Source organism: Euleptes europaea, chromosome 6 (genome assembly GCF_029931775.1).
Source record: "Euleptes europaea isolate rEulEur1 chromosome 6, rEulEur1.hap1, whole genome shotgun sequence".
NCBI classification, from domain to species: Eukaryota; Metazoa; Chordata; class Lepidosauria; order Squamata; family Sphaerodactylidae; genus Euleptes; species Euleptes europaea.
Window position 1 is genome coordinate 55,243,723 of NC_079317.1, and position 26,560 is coordinate 55,270,282.

At 40.2% G+C, this 26,560-nt stretch overlaps 1 protein-coding gene across 1 annotated transcript in view; it reads right to left on the reverse strand.

The window, feature by feature from the left end:
- The window catches only part of PCNX1 (pecanex 1), a 107,211-nt gene that overhangs the window by 31,004 nt on the left and 49,647 nt on the right, over window positions 1-26,560 (reverse strand). The window contains exons 8-15 of the mRNA XM_056851026.1: window positions 25,574-25,743; window positions 17,174-17,264; window positions 12,699-12,756; window positions 11,665-11,882; window positions 4,950-5,103; window positions 3,501-3,533; window positions 1,658-1,829; window positions 451-561 (exon numbers count right to left, since the gene is read on the reverse strand). Of these exons, the coding sequence (XP_056707004.1) occupies window positions 451-561; window positions 1,658-1,829; window positions 3,501-3,533; window positions 4,950-5,103; window positions 11,665-11,882; window positions 12,699-12,756; window positions 17,174-17,264; window positions 25,574-25,743 (1,007 nt within the window). The remainder of the gene's footprint in view (window positions 1-450; window positions 562-1,657; window positions 1,830-3,500; window positions 3,534-4,949; window positions 5,104-11,664; window positions 11,883-12,698; window positions 12,757-17,173; window positions 17,265-25,573; window positions 25,744-26,560) is intronic.

Here is a 26,560-nt window from a genome sequence, read left to right on the forward strand (position 1 = left end):
GCTTGTGAGCTGCGGTCTGCTGACCACTGGTCTATGCCCACTGAAATGTATGGGCTTAGACTGGAGTAACTCTCCTTAGGAATGCACTTAGAAAGCTTTCTAAAATGTCTTAATGAAAGTGCTGGTGGCATCCTCTGGATAACATAGTGACCTTTTTTTGATAAGGTGTAATACTTCTCTAAAATACCTTCTCATTCATTTCCCCAATTAGCAAGGCTTTAAACTTTCCTTTAAGATGTAAATTTAACTCATATCAACAACTGATAACAAGAGGCTTCGGAACCGTTTTTAATGTGATAGTAGGCCTTCCATGAAGGCCTGAAAGACTATTTGCAAAGGGTACAAAATTTTCAGTAAGGTACACTATGAATTGAGATTCTGAGTACGTCTTCACACTCGTCTAAAAGTTGGTTCTCTATGATTATAATGAAATGTGAAAGCTCAACTCACCATTACCACCAAAGACATGAATATCTAACTGTTCACAGAGGTACATCACAAACGTGTTCACCTGAGGCAGAAGACCAATGAAGAACACTATAGGGAAGCATAGTGTAAACACTACAGAAAACAAAAGCAATAAAAATGAGTAAGTGCATATTAGAGCTACTGGCTCTTTTTCCACTTTAAATATGGAGGATAAACCTGTTCCAATTTCTCAGAAGAAAGAATTTCACCCAGCTATCACATATTGTTTTCAGGCAGCTGCCAATGCTATTTAACATGAATACCGTAATATAGAAATTAAGTTAGCCAACACTCTCACTGAAAACAGGAGAACATCTGTTTTCCACTTTCCCTTCAAACAGAGCAATGCCTTCTCAGCTTCAAGTCACCAAAGTCATCTTGTACATCAGTGAAAATTCTTTCTCTTGTTTCCTCTTTATCTCAACAAGACACGTTCACTAGGAAAGTGTCTGTCAATGAGAGGGCTGAGATGGTAGAACTGAGAAGTTGGGAGCGTTAGACAAAAAGTGTGGGCCGGATGCATTGTGACAATTATGGTGGTATTAAAATGTCAGATGAAAGGTCAACTTCAGTGTACTCACAGAAGAGACATACAACAGGGTGGGAGGAATACACATGTTGTTGCAAGTTATTTCAGTTTAACAGCCCTGCAAAGCACATGCATTACAGGTAAAATTGGCCTAATCAGCACATATTTGTGGCTCTCTTCCCTATCATGCAACACCCACCAATTATGAGATGGGTTAGGAAAGAAGCTATCTGAGCACTCAATCTTTCCACAGGCTCCAGTATGAGGGGAAAATTTGTTACAAAGCATGTGAGCTCAAAGGTGTATCCTCTGAACTGTACATATTAGGATGCAACTCTGCTCACATACTACTGCCTAATATAGTAGTTAAACATATGAAGATACTTTTGCCAATACTCTGTCGATTTCCTAAATATTCCACCTTATAGAGACCATGTATCTTCATCTGGACTCAAGAACTTTTCACGTAGTTTTACCTGACAACCCCTTGTTATTGGACTACAAAGACTGTTTAAGACAGAAAGCGGTTTATTTTTATTTGTTCTTCACGCTTTCTTTATAGAAAACAAACCTACACTGTCCTCACTGTGTTAAAATGAAAAATCCTAACTAAAAACAATACTACCAGATTAGGGCAAAATGTATGAAGAGGTTACTCACCTATAATCAAATCCCTTGCTGAAACCAGCAAAACTGGATTAGTGAAAGCCATTCCATACAACCGGAACCTTGCCATAAATGTGATCCTGCTGCCATAGTCCAGCAACCAAATGAGACCACAGCATATACAAAAATAAACAGGCCTGCTATAGGCTATGATTCGGTTATGACCCTGAAAATACAAGATTGGTTAACCTAAATTTTGTTAATCCAAGTTACAAATCATTAGAATTTTTTCCTCCTAAACAGTGAAACTTCATCTTGCATGCCAGATCAAATGAAAATTACATGTTGACCTCAATTATGTTGTTTTAATATAAAAACCTGGCCAATCTATGGACACTGGACCTTGATTTTGGAAGCATTTTCACTCCTCGTTAAATTGCAGTATCATAATTAGTTATTAGATCATATACACTATTAACAAAGACCCAAGAGATACACTTCTGACACGTCAACTAATACAACGTGTAATCATCAGATTTCTTTGCAGCTTCCATAACCTTATGGTGTACACAGTAACTATGTGACCCAGTTTTCTGCATTAGGCACAGAATATTACGACTAAAAATTTTCTCTGTAGGTTAATTTGCATTTTTTTCTGCGTACCCAGAAAGTCCACAGTATGTTAAAAAAAAAAAAAAAACTAATTTACCTATTCATGGCCTGGTTTTACTGCTTTTATGATCATAAATGGGGGACAACTACTTTAGCATAAAATGAGTAACTAGAGATGTGAGAGCCTGGAGAAAAAAGGAAAAATAGAAAAAGACTGGGTTTTCCCTGTTTTTACTGAGGCCTTCCCCCCCCCCCGTTTTTCTGAAGGAAAAAATTGAAAATTTGGGGGAACACTGAAAAGAAACGCCTGTATCTTTTCTTTTGGAATGAGTAGAATGCTTCTTAAGGCAAGGAGTTTCACAATCAAAATGTGTAGCATGAAAAGATTCTAGGACTTCTTTCAGTTTTTCCAATGGAAAAAATAGGGAAATTCTAAGAAGCACTGAAAAAAAACCCTAAGAAATATTTTCTGATTTTCAGTGAGAAAACCCTTTTCTAAATGAAGCATTTCACTCATTCCGAGCGTAAAACATGTTTAAGGACTTTCTCATTTTTTTCAGTGAAAGTACTGGGAAATTTGGGGGCATTTATAGTATATACTCCTATACCCTTATACTTTATTTTAAAGGGTTTTTTGTTAAATGTAACAATTTTGGCAACAATTAATAAGCTATAATATATTTAATGATTACTAAACTGCTCAATGCTTTCATAAAATTAATATGCAAACATCTTGGCAGTCCTACCTATTGTGACTCTGTGAGAGCTTCTGTCCAAATAATATACTTCCTTTTATTTACTATTAAATGTGTTTTCTACTTCCAACCTTTTTTTCCTTATCTCTCAGATGGTAAGAAGAAAGATACCTGTGTTATGATAGCATAGGGTGAGTCTGCAACTCTTTCTGAAGTATTAGGTACACTTGCAATTTTTCTTATAGAAAAAATATATTTATACTTTTAAATTCTATAAATATGCCATTATACAATTTTATATGCTAACTAACTTATAAACGATGTATTTTATGTTGTTCAGCCAGCAAAAGAAGTTTAGGTTTGATGGGAAGGTTTTGCATATATTTCAGTCCCCCTAAATGTTTTCCAGAAATCTTACTTTTCTGAGCGATGATGCACTTCTTATACAATTAATTAAAAGTACATGTATTACAACTGCAGTTAAACACAATAGGTGCCTATTTTTCCTCATGTTTCCACAGTAGCAAGACCTTATACCAGCAGAACTCTAGGCTTCTTAGAATATTGAAATGTCATATCATATAACTTACATGCCGAGGAGAAGAAGAATCTGGTTGGACACTCTTGGAAAGCAGACAGGAAAGACAGAAAGGACAATATTACTTAAGGTTTCATAACTTTGGGAAACAAATCTCTACAGATGCATTCAAAGGATGTCCATGTCCCCCATGACGAATTCCCAGGTTCTGTGATTTCTTTAAGGTTTTCACACTCATAAAGAAAAGCCTTGAGAACGGTCCCTAGCTTGGCATGCGTTGCCATAGGTGGAAGTGAAAAGTACCCTAGTGCTCACACCTGAGCCCTAGTGTACACAAACGAATTGGAATACAGCCAATAAAAATGATCTGAAGAAAACCTAATAGCCATTAAAAATGAGGCTTAATCAAAACTGCAACGTCAGCCAGTCATAAACCCCCCTCTAAAACACTATTTTAAAAAGGAATGTTGTAACAGACCTTTTAATCTGCAAATGCTAGTGGGCATCCCCAGGGTAAAATATACCAGCATGTCAGGGCCATAACTGAAGTCCTACCCCACCTCCAAACTGACTTAACTTCAAGCACCAAAAGGTTTGCAAGACCTTAGCAAGGCTGTTAACGATAGGACAATTTGGAGGACACTGATTCACAGGGTCAAAATGAGTTGGAAGTGACTTGATGGAACTTCAATAACAGATCACACACCAAAAGGTGACAAAGGAAGGATGACACTAATATCTGACTAATCATTACCATTATATTAATTTGTATGGCTACATTTTATATATACTGTTTAGGTTTTCTTGCTGGTGATCTTTTCCATCAGGAAACTATGCCATAGATTCATACAAATATAGATTTACCCAGAGTTACATGGTGATGAATCAGTACTGGTTGTAGTGTGATCTGGATTACTAATAAGTAAAAGTAGCTGACTCTGGACGTGTGCATTTTATTATCTTGGACCATTTCAACAGAGGAAGTTTGTACCAAGAGGAGTCCAGCATGGCTTTTCTTATGTGGGGGTGGGGAGGAATCCAAGAATAATTTTTTATATGGAAGCAATCTTACTTTTTTTTGGCATCAAGTCACATCTGCCTCATGGCAACCCTTGGTGGGGTTTTCAAGGCAAGAGACATTCAGAGGTGGTTTACCATTGCCTGCTACTACATCATGACCCTGGTATTTCTTGGAGGTCTCCCATCCAAATACTTGCCAGGGTCGACCCTGCTTAGCTTCTGAGATCTGATGAGATCAGGCTAGCCTGGCCTATCCAGGTCAGGGCTACCTTACCTAGCTAAACTACTAAAACACAAATGGTTATACAAGAGATAGAAAGAATGGGTTGTATCCTACTACTCTGCACAGTTATTGATAAAATGGTCTGTCAGCACAAGTACCCACTGCAAAAGGTTCTTCTACCACTGGCTGCAAGGAGTGGTAGGATACAACTCAGAATATTAGCACACAAAACTAACTGACACTGAGGACAGAAGTTACCTTGAGCAAGGAATACTGGCAGCTAGCAATTACCAGGCAAAATTGGAACACCCAGATATCCTTGAAAAATCCTTCTATGAGGAGCAGAGAACCCAAGAAAGCTACTTGGATAGCTAGAATGACTGCCAGTACATTTTCCAATATCTCCCGATTCCTATGGTGAAACAAAAAGCATGTGGTATTGAGAAGCCGAACAGATTTGTAATAGGAATAAAGGATTTAGGACTATAAGGAAGCAAGCACACCAACATTCTTATGCCATCAATTTTCAAAGTTTGAAGATACCTTGCTGTTTACACAACTTTCTTCAAGCAACGTTCTACCACAATTTTACACCAACTCAAGGTGCTCGCCATTTCACAGAACTAGACTGATGTACTTGTCATCCAGAACAGCCCCGACACATTACAGAAATATCTATTCGCCACCCTACAAAATCTTAACTGTGTGTTACTAAAAAGGAGGAAGCTTTCCAGAAAAGGTCCTGAATACCAGAAAGCAAAAATTTGATCTAGGGATAAATATCCAGGGTTACCAGGTACATTGTTTACTCACCGAGAAGGTCCTTTCTGCTCTGAAGTAGAAGGGCATCTTGATCTTTAGGTGTTTCTCGCCCATTGATAGGGGTAGACAGGACTAAACTAACAACTTCCTGTCTCCTGGCGAGGAACACCTCCCCTTCCAGTTATTCTACAGCAAGCTAAAGAGACAGGGAAAAGCACTCACAAACAAGGAGTACAAACAACAATAAACTGAACGATAAACTTAGAACCAATCTATATGTACTGCTACAATATTATTAGGCCAATCGAATCCATAGGCCAGTTTGGTGTGCTTCAGTCCACCCTTATAAGATGATGTTTCCATCTCCGGGTGGGCAAGATGCCCTTCTACTTCAGAGCGGAAAGGACCTTCTCGGTGAGTAAGCAATGTACCTTTCTCGCTCTGAAGGAAGGGCATCTTGATCTTTGGGGTCTCCAAGAGCAATGATATAACGGGTGGGAAATCAGTCCTCATCATCTTCCACCACGTGCTGTAAAATACGTCTGCCAAATGCTGCTTTAGCGGATGCCATAGTATTTATTCGATAATGTCTAATGAAAGTAGTCACGTTGGACCAAGTAGCTGCTTTACAGATCTCTTAATCGAGGCTTGTTTGAAAAATGCGGCCAACGTGGCTGCGCTTCGTAGTGAATGGGCTGTGATCCCATTCGGAACTTGGAGACCACTGGCTAGGTAGGCTTCTCTGATGCATTGTCTAATGGATATGCTGATAGACGGTTGGGACATGTGAAGTCCCTTGTTGGGTGCAGAAATGGAGATAAACATAATTCCGTTTTCCTAATGGATTCAGTTCTAGATATATAAATATGAATAGCTCTACACAAGTTTAAGGTGTGCCAACTCCGCTCTCTGGGAGTAGAAGGATAAGGACAAAAGGAAGGGAGGTGAAGCCCCTGAGACTGATGAAACTGGGAACCCATTTTGGGGGTGAACGAGGGATCAGTACGTAGAACGACTTTATCTTTGTGAAAGATACCTAAGTCCTTGCAAATAGAAAGGGCACCCAATTCCGAAACCCTCCTGGCAGAGGTTATGGCAACTAAAAATAAGGTCTTCATCCTTACTAATTGTAAGGGAACTTTCCTCATAGGTTCGAAGGGACTTTTGGTTAGAGCAGAAAGTACAGTGTTCAGTCTCCAGGTAGGGAAGCGGTGAGTCACGAGAGGGGTAGATTGAGCTACTCCTTTAATAAAAGCCTTAACCTGAGGATGCGACGACAGAGGAATCCCATCAATATCCAGACAGACTGAGGCAATAAGCAGACACTTGCTTTCGTAAGGTTGTCGCTCTAAGGCCCTGCTGTGCACTGTTCTGTAAAAAGTCCAGTAACTAAGGTAGCTTAGGAGAGTTAGGGTTGATTGTCTTCCGGTGACACCACCTGGAGAAGGCTTTCCAGGTGTATTGATATATCCTTGTAGTAGAAGGACGTCTGGCTTGAAGGATGGTCCCCACCACCTCCACGGAAAGACCAAGGGCTAAGAGTCTTGCCCTTTACACATCCAAGCTCTGCTTTCGGATGGTAGAACCGGGAGAAGAACCTATCCACCTGACGATTCTGGACTGAGGCGAACAGATCCACCGTGGGCGTTCCAAACCAACTGGTGATGGCTTGAAAGACTTGTGTATTCAGCATCCATTCCCCTTCCTGGAGGGTCTGATGGCTTAACCAATCTGCCTGAATGTTGTGGATGCCCTGTACATGTTCTGCCCTGAGAGACAAAAGGTGTTTTTCTGCCCAGATCATGATGGCCGATGACTCCTGGTGCAGGCGAGAGGAGTGAGACCCACCCTGCTTGTTGATGTGGGCCTTGGTCGCCACATTGTCTGTCCTGATTAGCACGTGTTTGTTTCTGACAAGGTCGCGGAATTTGATGAGGGCTAGGCGTACTGCCCTGAGTTTGAGGAGATTGATGTGGAGAGTTGTTTCTGACTGGCTCCATACGCCCTGAGCCAAAGAGTCTGCCACTGTGGCTCCCCATCCCTTGAGGCTGGCATCTGTAAACACCTGGACCAGCTGTTTGTGTAGATACAGTATCCAGCAGTTAGACTGTTGACTTTGGTCCATCATAAGAGGGTCGTCCTGGCCACTGGACTGAGGGAGAGGGTCTTATCTATCTTGTGTATGATGAACAGCTGGAATGGATGCAGTGCTGCTTGAAGTTGTCGGGAGTGGAAGTGAGCCCAAGGAATCAGGCCTAGACAGGATACCATGAGGCCTAGGAGCCTTGTCAGAGCCATCAGTCGATGTCGTGATGACTTTACCGTGGACTTCGCCACCGCGGCAATTTTGCAGGCCTTGTCTGTTGGGAGGAAAATACTGAATTGGTGTTGGAATCTATGACCACTCCCAGATATAGGATCCTCTGTGACGGGCTTAGCAAGCTTTTGGCTTTGATTATAAGATAGCCGTGCGTTTTGAGTGCCGTGATGACTCAAGTGGAGTGCTGAAGTGCCAGGTTGTATGAGGTGGCGCATATGAGTAGGTCGTCTAGGTAGGGATGTACTTGGATTCCTTCCTTCCTTAACTTGCCACAATAGCTATCATCACTTTGGGAGAGAGAGAAAAACTCGGGGGGACAGATGTCAACCCAAATGGTAGTGCCCTGAACTGTAAATGAAGGTTCATATAGTTGAATCTCAGAAGGCGCCGGTGGGACTGATGGATGGGGATATGCATATAAGCCTCTGTGAGATCTATGGATGTCATGAAGGTGTTTGGACGCAGTGCCTCTATGATGGTTCGTAGCGTCTCCATGCGAAAATGTTTGGCCTGGATGAATCAATTGAGAAATCTGAGATCCAGGATAGCCCTCCAGTCCCCATTCTTTTGGGGTCTGTGAAAAATATGGAGTAAACTCCCTGGAGACGTTCCTGAATAGGTACTTTGTCTATGGCCCCGATCTGGATCAAGTGAGGAATGGCTTCCATCGTTCTCTGATGTTTTACAGCACTGCAGTAGCATGGCGATGCGACAAAGCTATCTGGAGGCTTGTGATGAAATTCTAGTAGACATCCCTGCTGAATTAGTTGTAGTACCCAGGCATCTGTCTGGGAGTGACGCCACTGTGGAAGGAAAAGTTGTTACCTTCCCCCCACCACTGGATCCCTGGCGTCACTGCTTATTTCCTTTGAAGAATTTGTCAGGTTTGTCCGCCCTAAAGGACTGTGGTTGTGAGGGGTTGAATCTGTTGAAACGTCAAAAGGACCCTCTCTGAGGAGCCCAGTGTGGACGTCTCTGATCCTGTCTGAACCTAGATAAGGTATGGTTGGATCGAAAGGACTGAGAGTATTGGCCAGGACGGGGTTCCTTTTTATGGGATTTAAGGATAGCTTTATTTTATCCTTAATTTCAGAGAGCATCCTATCTAGTCTCTCTCCAATAACTTTCCACCCTTGTATGGAAGACCCATTAACATGGTCTTGGACCTGGACTCAGCCAATCATGGCCTTACCCATAGGGCCCTGCGAATGGCCGTATTGGAGGCGACCGCTCTAGCAGCGAAGATCACTGCGTGCAAGGAGGCATCTGCCATAAAGGAGGACGCGTTTAGCACTCGAGACAGGCCCTTGGCTATTTTTTTTTTAATCTGTGGTGGGTAGAAGCTGAGTGAGCTTCTTTATCCAGGCATTTGAAGCCCTAGCCATGAGTGTTATAGTGGTATTGGCCTGAATAGACAGTGCAGCTGACTCATGCACCTTTCTGGAAAGAAATTCAATTTTTCTATCGAGCTGATTTTTAATAAAGCCCACTCCATCCTCCGCCAGGAAGTCAGAGGATTGAAGGGCAGAGATAGGAGCATCTACCACAGGCAATTCCAACATATCCATTGCATATGAGGCTATATCATATAGTTTCTTGGCATTGCCAGAGAACTGTTTATTATGTAGGGGTTTGTCCCATTCAGCTCTAATAACTTTCTCAAAGTATTCTGGTAAGGGGACCTTAATAGTCTGGGCCTCCATTGTGGGAGATATTCCTTGGAACCTTTACGTCTGGATTTAGTTTTAGATTCCTCAGGTGCTTCAGCTTCACCAGATAGGTCTACAGCAAAAAGTGCCTTGGCCAAAAGAGGCTGGAAATCATCGGAACAGCACAGCCGAGGCTGCTGTTCCTGAACAATGGGGAGTTCTTCATCTGAAACGAACTCTCCCTCCTTATTGTCAGCCCCAGAATCCCTATCCACAGGGTAGGTTTCATTTCTCTACTCTTGGTAAGTTTCATTTCTCTGCTCTTGGCACTGCTTTCATAGCTGCCTTAGCGGGCCACTGCCTAGAGGGGGTGCTTTGGCTGTAGCCAGGCTCCTCCTGTATGGGTTCAAATATGGCTGAGGACCCAGGGGAAGATGTCCAACTATATGAAAACCCTTGAGGAAGTGGCTGAAGGTCTTTGAGGAGGGCAGCCCTGCTGGAAGGGTAGGATAAGAGATTGGAGCCTCTGAAAATGTCTTTCCATGGAGCCCTCTATCATATTATATACCTGTTCAAATGTGGGGTTCTTGGGGGATACCCCTTCCTCAGAAGGGGGGGTTACTTTACCCTCTGCAGGTATCCTGGGCTCCACACCCAAAGGCACAGCAGAGGATCCGGCGGGGACCTTAGAGGTCGAAGCGGAACTCTGCTTAAGCTGGTGCTTGCGGCTGCTGTCTCCACCCCCCCGCCATTAGACTTGTTTTTCTTCAGCGATTTTCCAGCTGAAGTAGATGACGGCGGCAACTTTCCAGTCTCCCTCTCCGATAGTCCGATTTTAAGGCCAATTCTTGATCTGCATTGGAAAGGAGCTCGATGTCCTCCGATGCAGCTTCTCTAGCAGCCATTTCGTTTGCTGCCTCTTTCCCACGGCTTAGCTGTTCTCCCGCGGCTCAGGTGATAGTCAGCAGAGCCGGGAGCTTAAATTTAAAAAGCGATTGGATATGACAAGGTAAGGAAAATGATCTATTCTAACCTAATTTCACTAGACCTAGGCAGCATCTATGGCTGCAACGCTCTCCCCCCAGCGAAGGCAGGAGAAGAACTGGAAGGGGAGGTGTTCCTCGCCCGGAGACAGGAAGTTGTTAGTTTAGTCCTGGCTACCCCTAGCAATGGGCAAGAAACACCCAAAGATCAAGATGCCCTTCCTTCAGAGCGGGAATGAGGAAGAGTTAATCTATCAAGCGGAATAAGGGTGGTATGCTGTATCTCCAGACCCATTATACCATTAAAAGTGAGCAGTAAAAAGATAGTTCCGTTGCATTTCCTCATACTCATGAAAGGGCATACAGAAAAGCCACGCATATTTAAAATGCAATCCACAATAATCACTGACTTGGTTAAAATCACACTGGTCACTGAAAACAAGCTCAGAGAAAACATAACGTCTTGATACTTGTCCTAACTACTTGAAAAGGGTTTCAAAAATCAGTTACAGCAATGAACATACACTAACATAATTTTAGCACCTTTGTTCAGGTACATTATTTATTTTTTTAAAAACACATTTTCCCTAGCCCTTCATCTTTGTCTTATTCTGAACAAAACTGGCCGAGAAGCTTTGATTGACATTAAATACACTTCTTTTAAAAGCTGGTTTCCAAATGTGGTTTTCTAATGAGTTGTTTTAGAAGCTTGGATTTTTTATTTCCTGCTAACCCTTTCCTCCAGTGACTATCTACAAGTAGCTTTTGAAGGTCTCTCCACAACATGGACTCATGTGGCACCAATGGAAGGTGTTGCAGTGGGAGGATGAATTGACCAGAGAAGCTTCCTCATTCTAGCACAAGCAGTTATGGAACAAGCTCAAGTTGCGTATAAGTGAGCAAAGATGAGTTCACCCAGTTTCTCCTCCTTGCTGTAGCTACTCCACCACCATGCTGCTAGATATACTCCCCTTGACAGACCCATAACCCCAGCAGCTGGGGGGGAAGGGACAAAATGGATTACTGGGGTAAAGGGAAGGTGGGCGATACCTGCTTCCTTGAGCTCATTCTATTGGCAGAAGCATGGATCGAGCCCATCCATAATTCATTCTAGTAGCAAAACAAAAGTTTGCACAACAGTGTTAATCTTCTTCCTTCTGAGCACTACCTTAAATTGGGTTTTAATTTAAATCAGTTAATTATACTTAATAGTTGCTTCTTGAACTGTGTCAGAATAATATGCACACATAAGAGCTTACCTATCAAACAAAGCCAAGAGAGTTAGCCTATCAAAATTGATACCAATCCAGATCTTCGGTAGGATCCAAAAGCGGTAATAGTGTTTGACTTTTTGGGCCGCTTCCTCTGGAGGTTGCAGATGGTCATGCAGATCAGGGCTTAGATCAATGTCTTGATGTTCCAAGAGATCTGTATCTATGGTCAGCAACCTGTTCAGCCTGATCTGGGGAAGGGAAAGCTACAACAAAAATCAATAGTAAGTTGCTTTGTACTTTCTTTCTTGAGCCTAAAAATGATGGCTTCGAAAGAATATGAAATGTCATGGGGCAGAGTCCTGATGAAGAAACTATCCCACTAACCTTTACTCTCTTACGGGGAGAGGGGCACATATTGCATTCTGGGTAAAAACTCCTGAATGGTAGGTTTGAACATGCATGTACAGAAAAGATTCACTGCAGAGTCACCCTGACCTGGACTGGCTGGTTATTTCCACCAACCCAAACACAGACCCTTTTCAAGGATCAATGGTAGTTCATAGATGACCCAGCAGCCAACCAGGCTCTACCTAGAGAGAGACCATTTCCTCCAGAGCAGCAATTATTCCAGAATATTTCAGTTGATGAGGTGAACTCTTATGAAGCTGAGGCAAGGGCTTTTCAAAGGTATAATAAACATGACCTAAGCCCGACAAAAGGAGCTTTGACTCTGAAAAGCTTACATCCTGAAAATAGTGTTGGTCTTTAAGGAGCTACTGGCCTTGAACCATGACCTAAACCTTGAAAATGGATAAGAAACAATCCACCCTATGCTTCAAGCAAGACTTGAGACATGTTTCCTAACTCTGAGGGAAGTGACTTGCTCTCACATCTAGTTATTTTGCAGCACAGAAAACACATGCAAAATGACATCTCTGCATTCTCTAGCTGCTGAACAGCCGAATCACTGAGTCTTGCATTCATATACAAGGTATAATTAAGCACACTGTATTAGTGCATATAAAGTGATGTGTGACCATCTGCTTACAAATAGTGAGTGCAAAAAAACACAAACTTACTAAGTCATGTGGATAAAAACGAACTGAGGTAGAACTTGATACATGAGAGTCCGTGTCACTGTAACAACAAAAGGAAGGCTTCAGTTTGATAGCTTACTGTGCTGCCAAAATCAAACCTTATTTCTAGTATAAGAAAGTATTCATTTTTCATTTCTACAATATTCATTACCCTATTTTAAAATAAGTTGCTAAAAGAAAAGCAGCATAGGTTTAACCAAAGAAATAGTACACAATTGTGTGTGATTATCCTAATAGTCCCTATTACCCTAACAAGCAGTCTTTCAAAACTGAAGCAGCAAGTAAAACAAAACAGCTTTTGGACCATTGACTTCACCTTCTTTCAAGGAACTGAATACTCAGAAGGTTAAAACCTGCATTTATTACATCTCAGTTGCCCAATAAGGGGTGATGTTTGAGAAAACCTAATCTAGCCCAACAACTGATATTTTATACTTCCTAAAAGGTGTGCTGGAAACTATCAGTTATGAACCCAGCATCCCTTTCCCCTCAGTTCTTAGCAGTTAGATGCTCTGAACATTCTGCGTGCAGAAGCTACATCCCTGGTTATCTTCATTTGACATGCCTTCCAAGGCTCTTTTAACACATTTCTGAGCTTAACTAAACTACTGGCCCCCTTAAACTATTCAGATCAAAGTATATCTAACATGCAATGTCAGGTTATAATGATTAACAAAATTTTCCTTTATTTGCCTTGAACAGATTTATAATTTTCAGGAATTTTAAAACCATGAGAGAAGTTTGAGGGGCATAGACACATCTCTATTTCAGAATCGGCTCCCTAGAAAACCAGATCCAGTTTCATGAGTTTTTTTTTTTTTTTTGCCTGTCATACCTTTTCCCTGATGAGGTTCTGTCAAGAAGCATCTGTAGATTCTGCCTGTTTGTCTTCTGGTCTTGGAACTGCCTATTTGCACAATATTAGCCCTGATTTTCCTAGTCCTCATTAACATTTTTACATATCCTCCCTCTAGCAATAGTGATTAGTCCGTGGCCAAGGGGTAGGGGGTCAGATGGCCAATTGTGGAATAGTTTAGAACTAGAGACAAGCCAGGGGGAATGCGTACTCACATCCACTTGATAGCTGGATAGGGGATTACCCAGCTAGGATGTATGCCTAGTACAAAATGGCTATTTCCATGTTTACAACGGCTTAGAACAAAATGAATTCTTGAAACCTGCACATTTGTGGGAACCTGACAGGCAGTGCCACCTGAGTTAAACTGTGGGCGGGGGGGAAGGGAAGAATAATTTTGCCAACAAACTTTATTTGGCCGTTGCAAATAGCATTTCCATCTGAATTTTCTTTGTAGCAACCATTTTATTATTTTGCTTACAAGAGCAGCAGTTAGTTCTCAGTGTTCAGATAGCACCCAATTTTTTTGCTTAATGACTCACTTCCTTACAAAGGACCACATGTCTCCACTTTTATTTTTGTTGGTGTTGGAACCGCTATGTGTGAAACTAAGAAGTATGGAGGACATCCGCGGGCTAAGAATTAAAAAACATGAATTTAAGTTGAGAGCATTCGCAGATGACCTACTGCTAATTTTGGAAAACCCAACACAGTCAATGAATATACTTCAGGAGACTTTGGATGATTTTGGAAAAGTATCAGGCTTTAAAGTGAATCAAGAAAAAACAAAGATAATATTTAAAAACTTATCGGAAATACAACAACAGGAATTTATATCATATACTGGCTGGGAGAAAGCTAACAAAGTTAAATACCTGGGAATTTGGATCACTGCAAAGAATAAAGATCTGTTAACCAACAATTACCTCAAGTTATGGGGTAAGATTAAAACTGATATGATTATATGGTCAAACAAAAAATTGTCATTAATGGGACGTATCTCAACGATCCAAATGAATGTCTTACCGAGGATGCTCTTCTTATTCCAAAATTTACCAATAATATCACAAACAAAATATTTTGAAACTTGGAGGAAAGACATTTCAAACTTCATCTGGCAAGGAAAAAAACCAAGGACTGCTTATAAATACTTGGTGGATCTAAAAACTAGAGGAGGTTTAGCACTGCCTAACTTTCAACTCTATGCTGAAGCGGTAGCTTTAGTATGGCTAAAAGACTGGATGAATTTGTCAAATGTACGTTTGCTAGACTTGGAAGGTTATAATAACTTAAGTGGATGGCATGGTTATTTGTGGTATGATAAAATTAAATTACAAGCAACATTCCGTAATCATATAATCAGGTCCTCTCTACTTCGTATTTGGATGAGATATAAACACATTTTGGAACCAGAAACACCGATGTGGATATCGCCCCAAGAAATGCTAACTTTGCGCCCACTTAGACCAGACAAATTTATTACTTATCAAGATCTAATTAATTGGGAAGGAAAGAAATGCTCACTAAAAGACTTTCAACTGCTTAAGGATGATTTACAATGGCTTCAATATTACCAAATCAAATCAGTTTTTGTACAAGATGCAAAAAAAGGTTTCTCTAAAGAAAAATCTCCTTTTCAAAGGATTCTACTAGACAATAACACAAAGCTGATTTCTAAAATGTATAATCTCCTTTTAACAATATACTGTGAGCAGGACACGATTAAACCAACTATGATCGATTGGGCTCAAAATGTGGGACATGATATTGTTTTAAATAAATGGGAAAGATTATGGTCTAAAGATTTAAAAGGAATAAAAGCACAGTCAGTGCGAGAAAACATCTATAAAATGATGTATAGATGGTATCTAACACCCAAGAAAATTGCAAAGATTTATAAAACGATGTCCCCTACTTGTTGGAAATGTAACAAAGAAATTGGTTCCTTTTATCACATGTGGTGGACCTGTGACAAAGCCAAAGACTTCTGGGACATGATTTATAACGAACTGAGATTAATACTACAAAAGAATATATCCAAAACACCAGAAATGATGTTATTGAGTATGATTCCAGACGACTTAGCAACACAAAGAACCTTTTTGATATATGCCACAACAGCTGCGAGACTGCTTTATGCAGCGAAATGGAAAGGGCTAGAAACTCCAGAGAAAAAAGACTGGATTGTTAAAATGTTTGAAGTGGCAGAAATGGCAAAACTCACAGCTATTCTAAATGAAGAAAATGACGTTCGGTTTTTGGGGGAATGGGGGGCGTGGATGCATTATTGTGAATATGAGTTAAAATTGGGAAGAATGGAAGAATATTTTCTAATCTGATCCAGAGGATTATTTTTGATTTTTTTTTTATATTGAATAAGCATAATTATATTTACTAACAGATTATGGTTTTTTATATATGGTATTGATATTTTATCAAGATTAGATTACCTATGACGGGAGGAACTTTTTATTAAGAGGCAGATAGAGGTGATGGGGAAGTCAAAAAATTTTCCATTTCTTTTTTTTCTTTTTTCTTTTCTCTTTTTTATTATATGATATGGAATTATAACAACTTTAGGTTAGAATTGAAATTCGATATTGTTATAGATGTTGTTTAATGCAATGGAAAATTTCTATTATAAAACCCAATAAAATTTATATAAAAAAAAAATAATTTTGCCAACAAACTTTATTTGGCCGTTGCAAATAGCATTTCCATCTGAATTTTCTTTGTAGCAACCATTTTATTATTTTGCTTACAAGAGCAGCAGTTAGTTCTCAGTGTTCAGATAGCACCCAATTTTTTTGCTTAATGACTCACTTCCTTACAAAGGACCACATGGGGGAAATCTGCAAGTGAACCAACAACTTTGGTTGAGAAAAAACAGCATTTAAACCCCAGACCGTGAAATCAGTTCTTTTCCACAGCTTCAATTGTTTTGGGGAGGTGCCCCAAGACCTGCAAGTTTCTGGTGATGCCAGCTATGAAAAACAATCCTTACCAGCAGATTAAAATGCATGCTCTGCCTAAATTTCACTCCTGAGTAAAGCCCTTAGGAGTTTAAAAAGCAGCTGTGTGTGTGTGTGGGGTCACATTTATTTTTTGGCCAGATTGCAAATTAAAGAAACTTTTAAGAACTGAAAATAGAATTGTCAATGTTATGGCATTCAAAATGGAAAGTTATATTATTTGGACTTAGAAACAGTATACAGAATCAACTTTATGCCCCCCTCCCAAGATACCTATTTTCTAGAGAAAGTTCAGGAAGAAAACATACCTTTTACAAATCAATTAACAATATCACCAATTATGTACAAAGAAACTGCTTCATAGTATGAAAGGATAACAATACTGGCTGACCATCAAGATTGCTCTAATAACGTACATGAAGTGCTTTGGACATACGAAATATGCTATATAAAAGCCAAGCTTTATTTGAACAAAGAGGACCTAGTTGTTCCTATATGCTTCAAATCTCAATTCTGTAGGTGACCCTAAGCTTTCACAAGAGTACACAGGTACTTCAGAATATTTCAAAATGGTCTTTATAGCCAGCACTGTGACATACACTACAAAGACTGGCTTTCAAAAAACACACCAGATATTAGATGTTCGTCTTGCAGCTGGCTCAAAATTCACAAACGACATATCGCAGCCCCCTGTCTCGTAGAGTGTAGAACTGAACTTACCTATTAAAGAAAAATACAATACAGATTTAATAATGTTTCATCTTCATGAAAAAGCTGCTGTAATAACATGTACTCTTGATTCCTTTTACAGAATTCCCATCCACATATAAGTTATTGTGTTGACATATAATTCAAGGGCGGGGGGGGGGGAGGAATCTTTTGTTGGCCTGGGGCAATGTGTCCAAATTGGTCACAATCAAGAATACAGATTAGCACACACAGGCAAACATTTCCCCATGGCAGTACATATGCACATACATTTCACTATCCTGTCTCTGGAAGTTTCTTGAGCCTGGTCTTTGTACCTAGCCAGATCAGCCCATTAACATCTCTATAAGACAGCCATTACCACAATGCATTAAACCTATGTTGTGGCTATGTTTCTATTACTGTGCTGTCTTTTTGTTATCCCATGTCGAAAGGAATACCAGAGCTGAAGAAGATCTAAACAGCCAAGGTATAAGGGTATCTTCCTTATACAGGAATAATTTAAAAAGCTGGACATTTTGTTGGAAAAAACATGACTAAGATAATAATTTATAAAGTTAGGTATGGGGGCAAATGGAGAATGTCCTAATGCGCTACATCAGATCTCAGGATCACCCAACTAAACTGATTGGCAGCACATTTCGAATAGATGAAAGCAGGTACTTCATGAAATAATATGTGACTAACATATGGAATTCATTGATACATCACCATTAATGGGTATTTTGAGTTATTCAGGAGCACCTACTTGACTACAGTTGGAAACAGAATGCTGGATTACATGGAACGATGGTCTGATACAGATGGGCCAGAAAATGGAAGGATGGAAAAACAGATGTGGCCAGATCCATAGTGTCCCCCATATATACCTTCACATGACATATGCACATGCTAATCATTTGTATGTACACAAATTGCCAAGGCCTGTTCTACACTGATATGTTACGCATTATATCAGGGGTCCCCAACCATGGTGCCCACTGACACTTTTCCTGGTGCCCACCAAGTGTTTTTAGAAAATGGGTGTAGCCAGCTGTGGCTTTTGCAATAGATTTGATTGGCAGTGCAGATTTGTAAAAAAATGCTCCTTTGGCAGCAGCTGTGACAATAGCACAAGGATCTTTACTGTGTAACTGAAGTAAAACTGCAGCAGCTATTGTGTGGCTGGCTCCACTTCCTACAGGATCCATTTTGTGGTGGCACCCACCATGCTATGTCAGAATGTAGAGGACCCCTACATTATATGAATTATTTACATTGTTTTCCCTCACAGTGCTAGAGGATTCATTTCAGAGACTGAAGTTTTGTCAATTTCTCTCTATACAGGATAGCAAACAAAATTCTTGCTTTGATACTGAATTACAAAAGTCACCCTGAGATTATTTGCTTTAATATAAACTTTGTTTTGTTTTCCAACTCCTTACTCTCAATTAATATATTGGATTAGCACATATGCAGATCAGATTCTCAAGTAACACCACTTGCTCTGATGACTGTGGCATATTAGAATCATATCCAGACAGCCTACATTTTGAGAGCTCCAGTTCTTATTTTCCTTTTAGGCCCTAAACGTACCACAAATGACCACCACAGCTATCAGCAGTACAGTAACTTTTGTGGGCACATAACTTCTGTGCTTTTATGCAAGGCTGACAGAGGCTCAAATGAAGAAATTATAATATGATTAAAGCACTGAAGATCTGTTGTTGATGTTTAACTTGACAACCATAATTTCTGACCAGCTGGTTAAGAAGAGTAGTTATCTGGTTTGCAAACCATAGTGTTAGCTAATTCTGGTTTGGTTTGACACAGATTGGGGAAAAACCAAATACAAACATTTCTAAACCATGGTTTATGTTCTAATCTATGGTAAGCACAAACTATGGTTTGGTAACATGTCTGTAATGAAAAAAGAGAACATAGCACAAATCATAGTACTTGCCCAAAGATACAGTACACAATGGATAATTATATATAATCCTTCACCCAAACAATATAATTTGATGGCTAAATATGCCTACAAATGTACAATAAAATTGTGATTGATTTGGCTCCTATGGTGTTAGCAGACACATTTCAAGTGTTATAGCATGGCAAATATGACACATCTTGTATGAGTTGGATCCTAAGGAACTGCTGAGCAAGTTTGTTGAAGATATTTTTTTTACTGCTTCCCCTTTCCACTATAGCTTATTATATCACCTGAAATCCACTCCTGAAGGTCAAAGCCCCCCCTCCCCCGTGAATATTGTGGGAGGCACCCAGAAGGGCTGCCGCCAGAAGAAGGAATTAGCATTAAATGCTCCCCCCCCCCAAATTGCAAGAAGTGAGAATTTATGCCAATTCTTCCTTCTGGCTTCAGTCCCTGCTCTTATATTAGTACCATAAAAATATGGATGTGCAACAAAACAAGAATCCATATGGGAAGCCTGGCTTTCCAGACATCCGACAAACTGTGTAAGACATGTATCTTTTTTAGAAACTAGGCTTAAGATGAAGCAATGATCAATACCAGCTTTAATACAAAGTTCTGTTAACTGCTGGAGGTGTCAAAGACTTTATAAACCATCTTATTTATGTACATCCACTTGTGATAATTTCCACTTGGGCCCTCTCCTCATGTTTGCCACAGCATAACCCCCCACTTTAAAGCACACACAAAAGCCTGGCTTCTTAACTCCAGAATTATAAAGGGGTACTTTAAAGGCAACTTAGACAGCAGTAGCTAAACCTTCTAGGCAGAGCTTCAGGTACTTATTACTGACTCCCTGCCCTGTCTATTTCTTGGTGCTTGTCACCGTCCCTTGCAGCGTCTTGTTCCTGGCACTTGCCACAACATAGTGCAGTAACCCAAATGTACACTCAGAATAAGGTTTTTTGTGTGCAAATCTGCATTAATAATTTTTACTGAAGAACTTGGGGTCCCCACCCAGCACAAAATTTAGGCTCCCTTAGTGATGCACACACACATACTTAGGACAGACATTGGACATATTTTTTTTGCCATGCTTTCTCCCGTAGGAAAGGAACAATGGCTGGATTATGAAAGAAAGATAAGAAAAGGAAAAAACTGAACTGGCAAACAAGATGACTTGAATGTTGGACTCACTAGAATCTGCTTTTGTCTAATGAGCAAAAGCCATTTAACACTGTCATGAATATCAAACATATGCCTATGTTGTCACAGGCACATGTATTAAAAGCATAGCACATGATCACACAGCACCAAAGCAGTACACACAATGTTCACAATATTTCTCCCTGCACTTGTGGATGCCTGTAATATGTGTGGTACAGTCCTGCTTTACCCCTCAAATAACTAATGGTCACAGTTTGGTTGTCACGTTATATTACAAACATCCAGTTGAGAGAACCATTAAGCCATGAAATATTTAAAGACAGTAAATGATGAGAAGAGAACATACAGCCCCAAAAGGAATGTAAACCCTTCCCAAAAAAAACTATGTATTAAAAAAGTTTACATCATGATGTTTCTGAAACCTGAATTACTGAACCATCATTAATTTTTACTTATCCACTAAAACAGTGACCATTCCAACTGTCAGAAATACTAAGCTCCAAACTACTGTGATCCAGATTAAATTTAGATGTCTAACCTGATAATCAAATGTATATGAATGTTTCCCAAAAGGAAAAGTTATTTCTTGGATGCAATTATAACCCATTAGCATTTACAGAAACATTGTCAATGAAGGAAGAATGACAACTAGAAACTGCGTCTGAAGAAGCCATCAGGTGAGGAGGGGCACAACTTGCTGATGAACAAGTGAAAATTGGTAATCCCAGCCCACACAACCCATGCCCTGCATGCAAGGTCATCCGGAAATGAACATAATACCAGAATGCAGAGTCAATAGCTGAAGCTGGAGGATGAGATTTGAAACAGATAAAAGGAAGTATTTCTTCACACAACACATAGTTAAATTGTGAACTCCCTGTTCCAGGATGTGATGATGACTGCAAGCTTGGAAGGCTTTAAGAGAGGAGTGGACACGTTCACGGAGGATAGGGCTATCCATGGCTACTAGTCAAAATGGATACTAGCTATTCTCTCTAGTATCAGAGGAGCATGCCTATTATATAAGGTGCTGTAGAACACAGGCAGGATGCTGCTGCAGTCGTCTTGTTTGTGGGCTTCTTAGAGGCACCTGGTTGGTCACTGTGTGAACAGACTGCGGGACTGGATGGGCCTTGGTCTGATCCAGCATGGCTTATTCCAGCTCTCCTCACACATCAGAAAGCAACTCTGCTCTCCAAAGAGACTACTGCAATCTAACTATAACACTGGAAGAGACACTGAATGGAGCACAGCTTGCTCTGCCAGATTTGAGCATTTCACTCAGTCTACAGGCAGTCTGGAAAAGGGGTTGGGGAGAGAAGCCGAAACTGATTTTTGTTTTCTCCTGGGTCATTTTAATCAGAGAGCAGGATGGGGGATGGGAGACAGAAAAGAGTCAGGTGAGTGTCCCACATTTAGCTACAATTCTCCCTGAGTCTAATTCCTGGCCTGACATGAAATATCCAGCCAGCTGAGAGGGGAAAGCAAAATTCCCTGAACCCTGACACCTTACGTTTTAATGCTTTTAATCATTATTCAACAGCAAGGCAGGCATGATTCCTGAGGCATAACTGCGGTGGTGATAGCATTTGGGGATCTACAACTGTGATATTTGCCAGCCAGAAACAGGAATATACTGCTTTAGCCACCAAGTCTCTGCTTCCACACAAGCCTGTTCCAAACACTGATAGGGAAAGTAGCAGATTCAGTAATAATGCTATCTCAGAACATCCCTAACACAGCACAATGATTTTTGTGATGCAGTGTGGGGCTAGTGAAGGAAATTTCTGAGTGGCAGTAGTGACAGAAGGTACGTCCCAGTGGTTAGACTGGGAGCCCCCTCCCCCAAAAAAATTAACAATAGAACTTTAAAATATTGTCGAAGGCTTTCACAGTCAGAGTTCATTGGTTCTTGTAGGTTATCCGGGCTGTGTGACCGTGGTCTTGGTATTTTCTTTCCTGACGTTTCGCCAGCAGCTGTGGCAGGCATCTTCAGAGGAGTAACACTGAAGGACAGTGTCTCTCAGTGTCAAGTGTGTAGGAAGAGTAATATATAGTCAGAAAGGGGGGGGGTTGAGCTGAATCATTGTCCTGCAAAAAGTATCAAAGGTAATGTGCTAATCATTGTCCTGTAAGTATCATGATAATGTGCTAATGAGAGTGTAGTATGTTAATATTGTATCCTGAAGTGATCTGTTAATGTGTGAAATCCAAAGCTAATCTGCATGGCTATTGTGGACTGTAACATCTATTGTGGCCAACCTGAGAAATCAGCAGTGGCTGAACATGGACTGACACAAACAGGACACAGGGTCTTATTCCGAGACACTGAAAGACTGGACAATTCTACCAACTATTTTGTCAGATTGCACAGAGAAGCCATTGAAATTCATAAACATCAGCACAACTTTAACAGAAAAGAAGAGAGTTTAAGAATGAATAAGGCTTGGCTTCCTGTCCTGAAAACCTCCAGACTAACAAAGACTACAGTCCACAATAGCCATGCAGATTAGCTTTGGATTTCACACATTAATAGACCACTTCAGGATACAATGGTTCCATATTAACATACCACACCCTCATTAGCACATTATCTTGATACTTACAGGACAATGATTAGCACATTACCTTTGATACTTTTTGCAGGACAATGATTCAGCTCAACCCCCCCCTTTCTGACTATATATTACTCTTCCTACACACTTGACACTGAGAGACACTGTCCTTCAGTGTTACTCCTCTGAAGATGCCTGCCACAGCTGCTGGCAAAACGTCAGGAAAGAAAATACCAAGCCCACGGTCACACAACCCGGATAATCTACAAGAACCAATAGAACTTTATTCTGCAATAGATCAGCAGAACAGGAGATGGTGACCCAATTGTACTATGACCCTCCCTAGTACTTTTCCAGTTGTTTGTTTTTTTAAATCAGGCAATCAACAAAACTAACAAAACTATGCATACATAAGGAACTCTCAAGTTCTCAATTTCCCCCAGGCTTTCCAACTTCCCATAGGACTGATTTATCACTGCAGCATTGATCTACAAAAAGGAAGCAGGGAAAAGACAAAATGGCGAAGATAAGATAATTAGTGCAGGAAATTTGCACAGTGACCACTTCAGTGCCACCAGCACTGAACCTGTCCTGGTATATTCCAAGGCTACTCTGAGTAACATCTGAAAGCACCTAGAGAATGCTACAATATTTGAGTGTTCTTATGTCTTTCGTCTGTCTTTTTTACAGCAGCCAAATGAGAGAATGACTGATCCTTAAAGCATATAGTACACACCATACATATCCAGGTAGCATAGAAAACAAATGGGTCAAAAAATAACCCAAAGAGGATTCAACTTAGAGATTTGTTGAAGGATAATGTAGTAAGCAGACAGATGTATCAGTTATAGAATGTTTAAACGACTGCAAAAGACAAATGTAAAAAATCCAGTAAATGCTGTTGCTTCAGTAGGAGCAATGCAATCCTAATTATGCTTACTCAGAAGCATATTTCATTGAATTCAGTGGGACTTACTCCTAGGAAAGCCTGAACAGAATGCAGCTTTTGAAGATTAGCAGATATTAAGCTACTCACTACTCCAATTAGCTCTTCCAAGGAGCTCAAGGTGACATGTCTGCATGTGTTCAGCCACTGAATCCTCAAAGCAGCTGTACTGTAATAAGGTGCCTTGTTTTATGATTATTCCCAACCACATGTGGCAACACTAAATTCCAGTGTTTTATATAATCAAAGGAAAAGAATATGTAAAGTGTTGATAGTCCAAAAGACACACCTGGAATTCACTGTAACCTAGGCTCTCGTATCTAACATATGTGTAAAAAGTTTTTTTTTTTTAAAGAACATGGTACTAATTTCATGTGGATACGTATGCATGCAATAAGGGGATGGAGGAACACACTGATTACTTTTGTTGACTCACTTGAACTAAGAAATCTCTAGCCAGGCCAGTATTCCCCCAATTCCCACAATAATACTTCATAGTTCACGTTGCTTTCTTCAAATGATATCTGAGCTTTTATTTATAATGTGCTTGCGAGAGTTATTGTCTGCATTAAAGAGAGAACTGCCAAGCGGTAGCTGTTTTCATTGCAGCCTAAATTATTAATTGGATTTTATATAAGAGATCTGACAGTTCAGCAGTCATCAGATAGCACATTCTGTGCTTAGTACAAATTGTAGAACAGTTCAACAAGTCATTCCTATGACAAATGGCAATTAAGCATTCAATAGAAAACAAGTTTGCTTAAAAATTACTAAGACTACATTTACAGAATGTTTCTGCTTCAGTAATATAAGATTTCAGGGTGACAGAACACCAGCTCTACCGTAGTTTGTCCATCGTAACAGACTTCAAAATCCAAATGTTATCTTCTACTGCGGAAAATTTAATATGTACCAATATAGAAAAACTGTTCTCACACTTTCATGCTGTGACGAGAACTGCTACACAGCAATATATAGTAGTATTTAATACCAAAGCATAAGCAAAGCAATGTTTTCAAACACTACTGCCTGAATTCTAGAGAAAAGTTTTGAAAACCACATAATATATCACTACTCTAGTCACCTATAAAATAGAGGTCATTAAACTGGGGGAGGGAAGGATTTTTCAGGCTCGCATGCTCCTTCCCCCATCTACTCATCACCAATAATGTGCTCTTGCAGCAAATCATAGTTTACATTACACTATGTCTAAACCACACATTATGGTTTCTGCTCTTTGGTCAAATCATCATTCAAAATTATGTAATGACAATTTATGGTTCGCCACAACCGCAGAAGTCTTTAATTGAGTAGTATGTCAGGAAGGAAAAACATGAGCCCAGGAGTCCCCCCCAAGCTTATAACCAAGCAAGACTGGACATTATGTCTACAGTATGCAAATATACATTCACCAGCATCTATATCTTTATTGCAGATTCTCCATTTAAAAAAATAAATGTTATTTGATGCAGACTATTTTAAGGAACCTCAGTGTGTCCAAAGTATACCCAACGTGGGATTAAAGAACTAATTCAGTATCTTCAGAACAGTTATTACACTCTCAGTATAATCGTTTAATATGAGGTGTTACCAAAGAAAAGGCCAGCAGCAATTTGTTATAAGAGAACACTCTCAAAATTACAAAACAAAGCTAAGACTAAACAAGTTACAGTGCATTATTACCCAGAAAACTGCTGCGCAAACGCTTCAATTTCACCAAGGTTACATAACGCCTGCATACCAAGTTCATCGTGCAAACTGCTACCGTCTACAGCAGATGCTTCTAAGTGGACACTCCCATTTCTCACCAACAAGGAGGCGCTAGCACTGAGCACTGCTGCCTGGGAATGGGGGCAGGACTGGACTCTGACTTGGGCTGTGGACTGCTGACCTTGCTGAACGTCTTGAAGGCTACGAAAGAACATGGATGGTGGAGACATTACAGAGAATACAGAAACAGCTACAAACCAAGTTAACAGTTTTTAATCTTTTAAAAAAGTTAAAATACAAAAATGAATAGCACAGTGAAAAAGTCAGTATGCATGAAGAGCATGTTATGGCAAAGCCCAGGAGCAGAACCACTAAAAAATATCCCACCCAAGTAGCCATTCCAAGAAGTCTCTAGGACTCGTCATGAAGAGCCAGTTTTGAGATTTCTAAGCTGCACAGAAGTCTGCCCTAAGCATCTGAGAAAACACAACTGGGGCAGTGTGTCAGGTGTATCGTGGTCATACGAGATTTTTTTAAAAGGAAAATTTGCTCTTCTCTTTTGCTAACAAACTGCAAACTTCACTCTTTCATGTAGGTTCAGAGTCAAATTCCAGAATACTGTAAACAAATGGGTCTTATGTTGATTCTGTAATGCAAGTTTTGTCTCAATCATTAGTTTTTAAAGAAAAAAATAAGATTAGGTATTACACCCAACTATGAGTTCTTTAAATATTCATATATCTGGGGTGAGGGAGAAGATATATTTTCCCAACCATTGCATAAAACCAAACAGCACTGTTTGACAGGTTATGTCAGCTTTCTCTCACAGAATGTTATCCAGCCAACTAAAAAAATTATCAATTTTTTTCCATTAGGTTCCTAACATTTAATAACAGAGAGAAAATGTAGAACTAAAATCTACTAGGGACTCACAGGGCGGCTGTGGGCCTCTCATGGCTTCTTAGCCTCACCCCCCCCCCAGCATCTGTGAACGGAAGCAGCGGACAGTTACCTCACG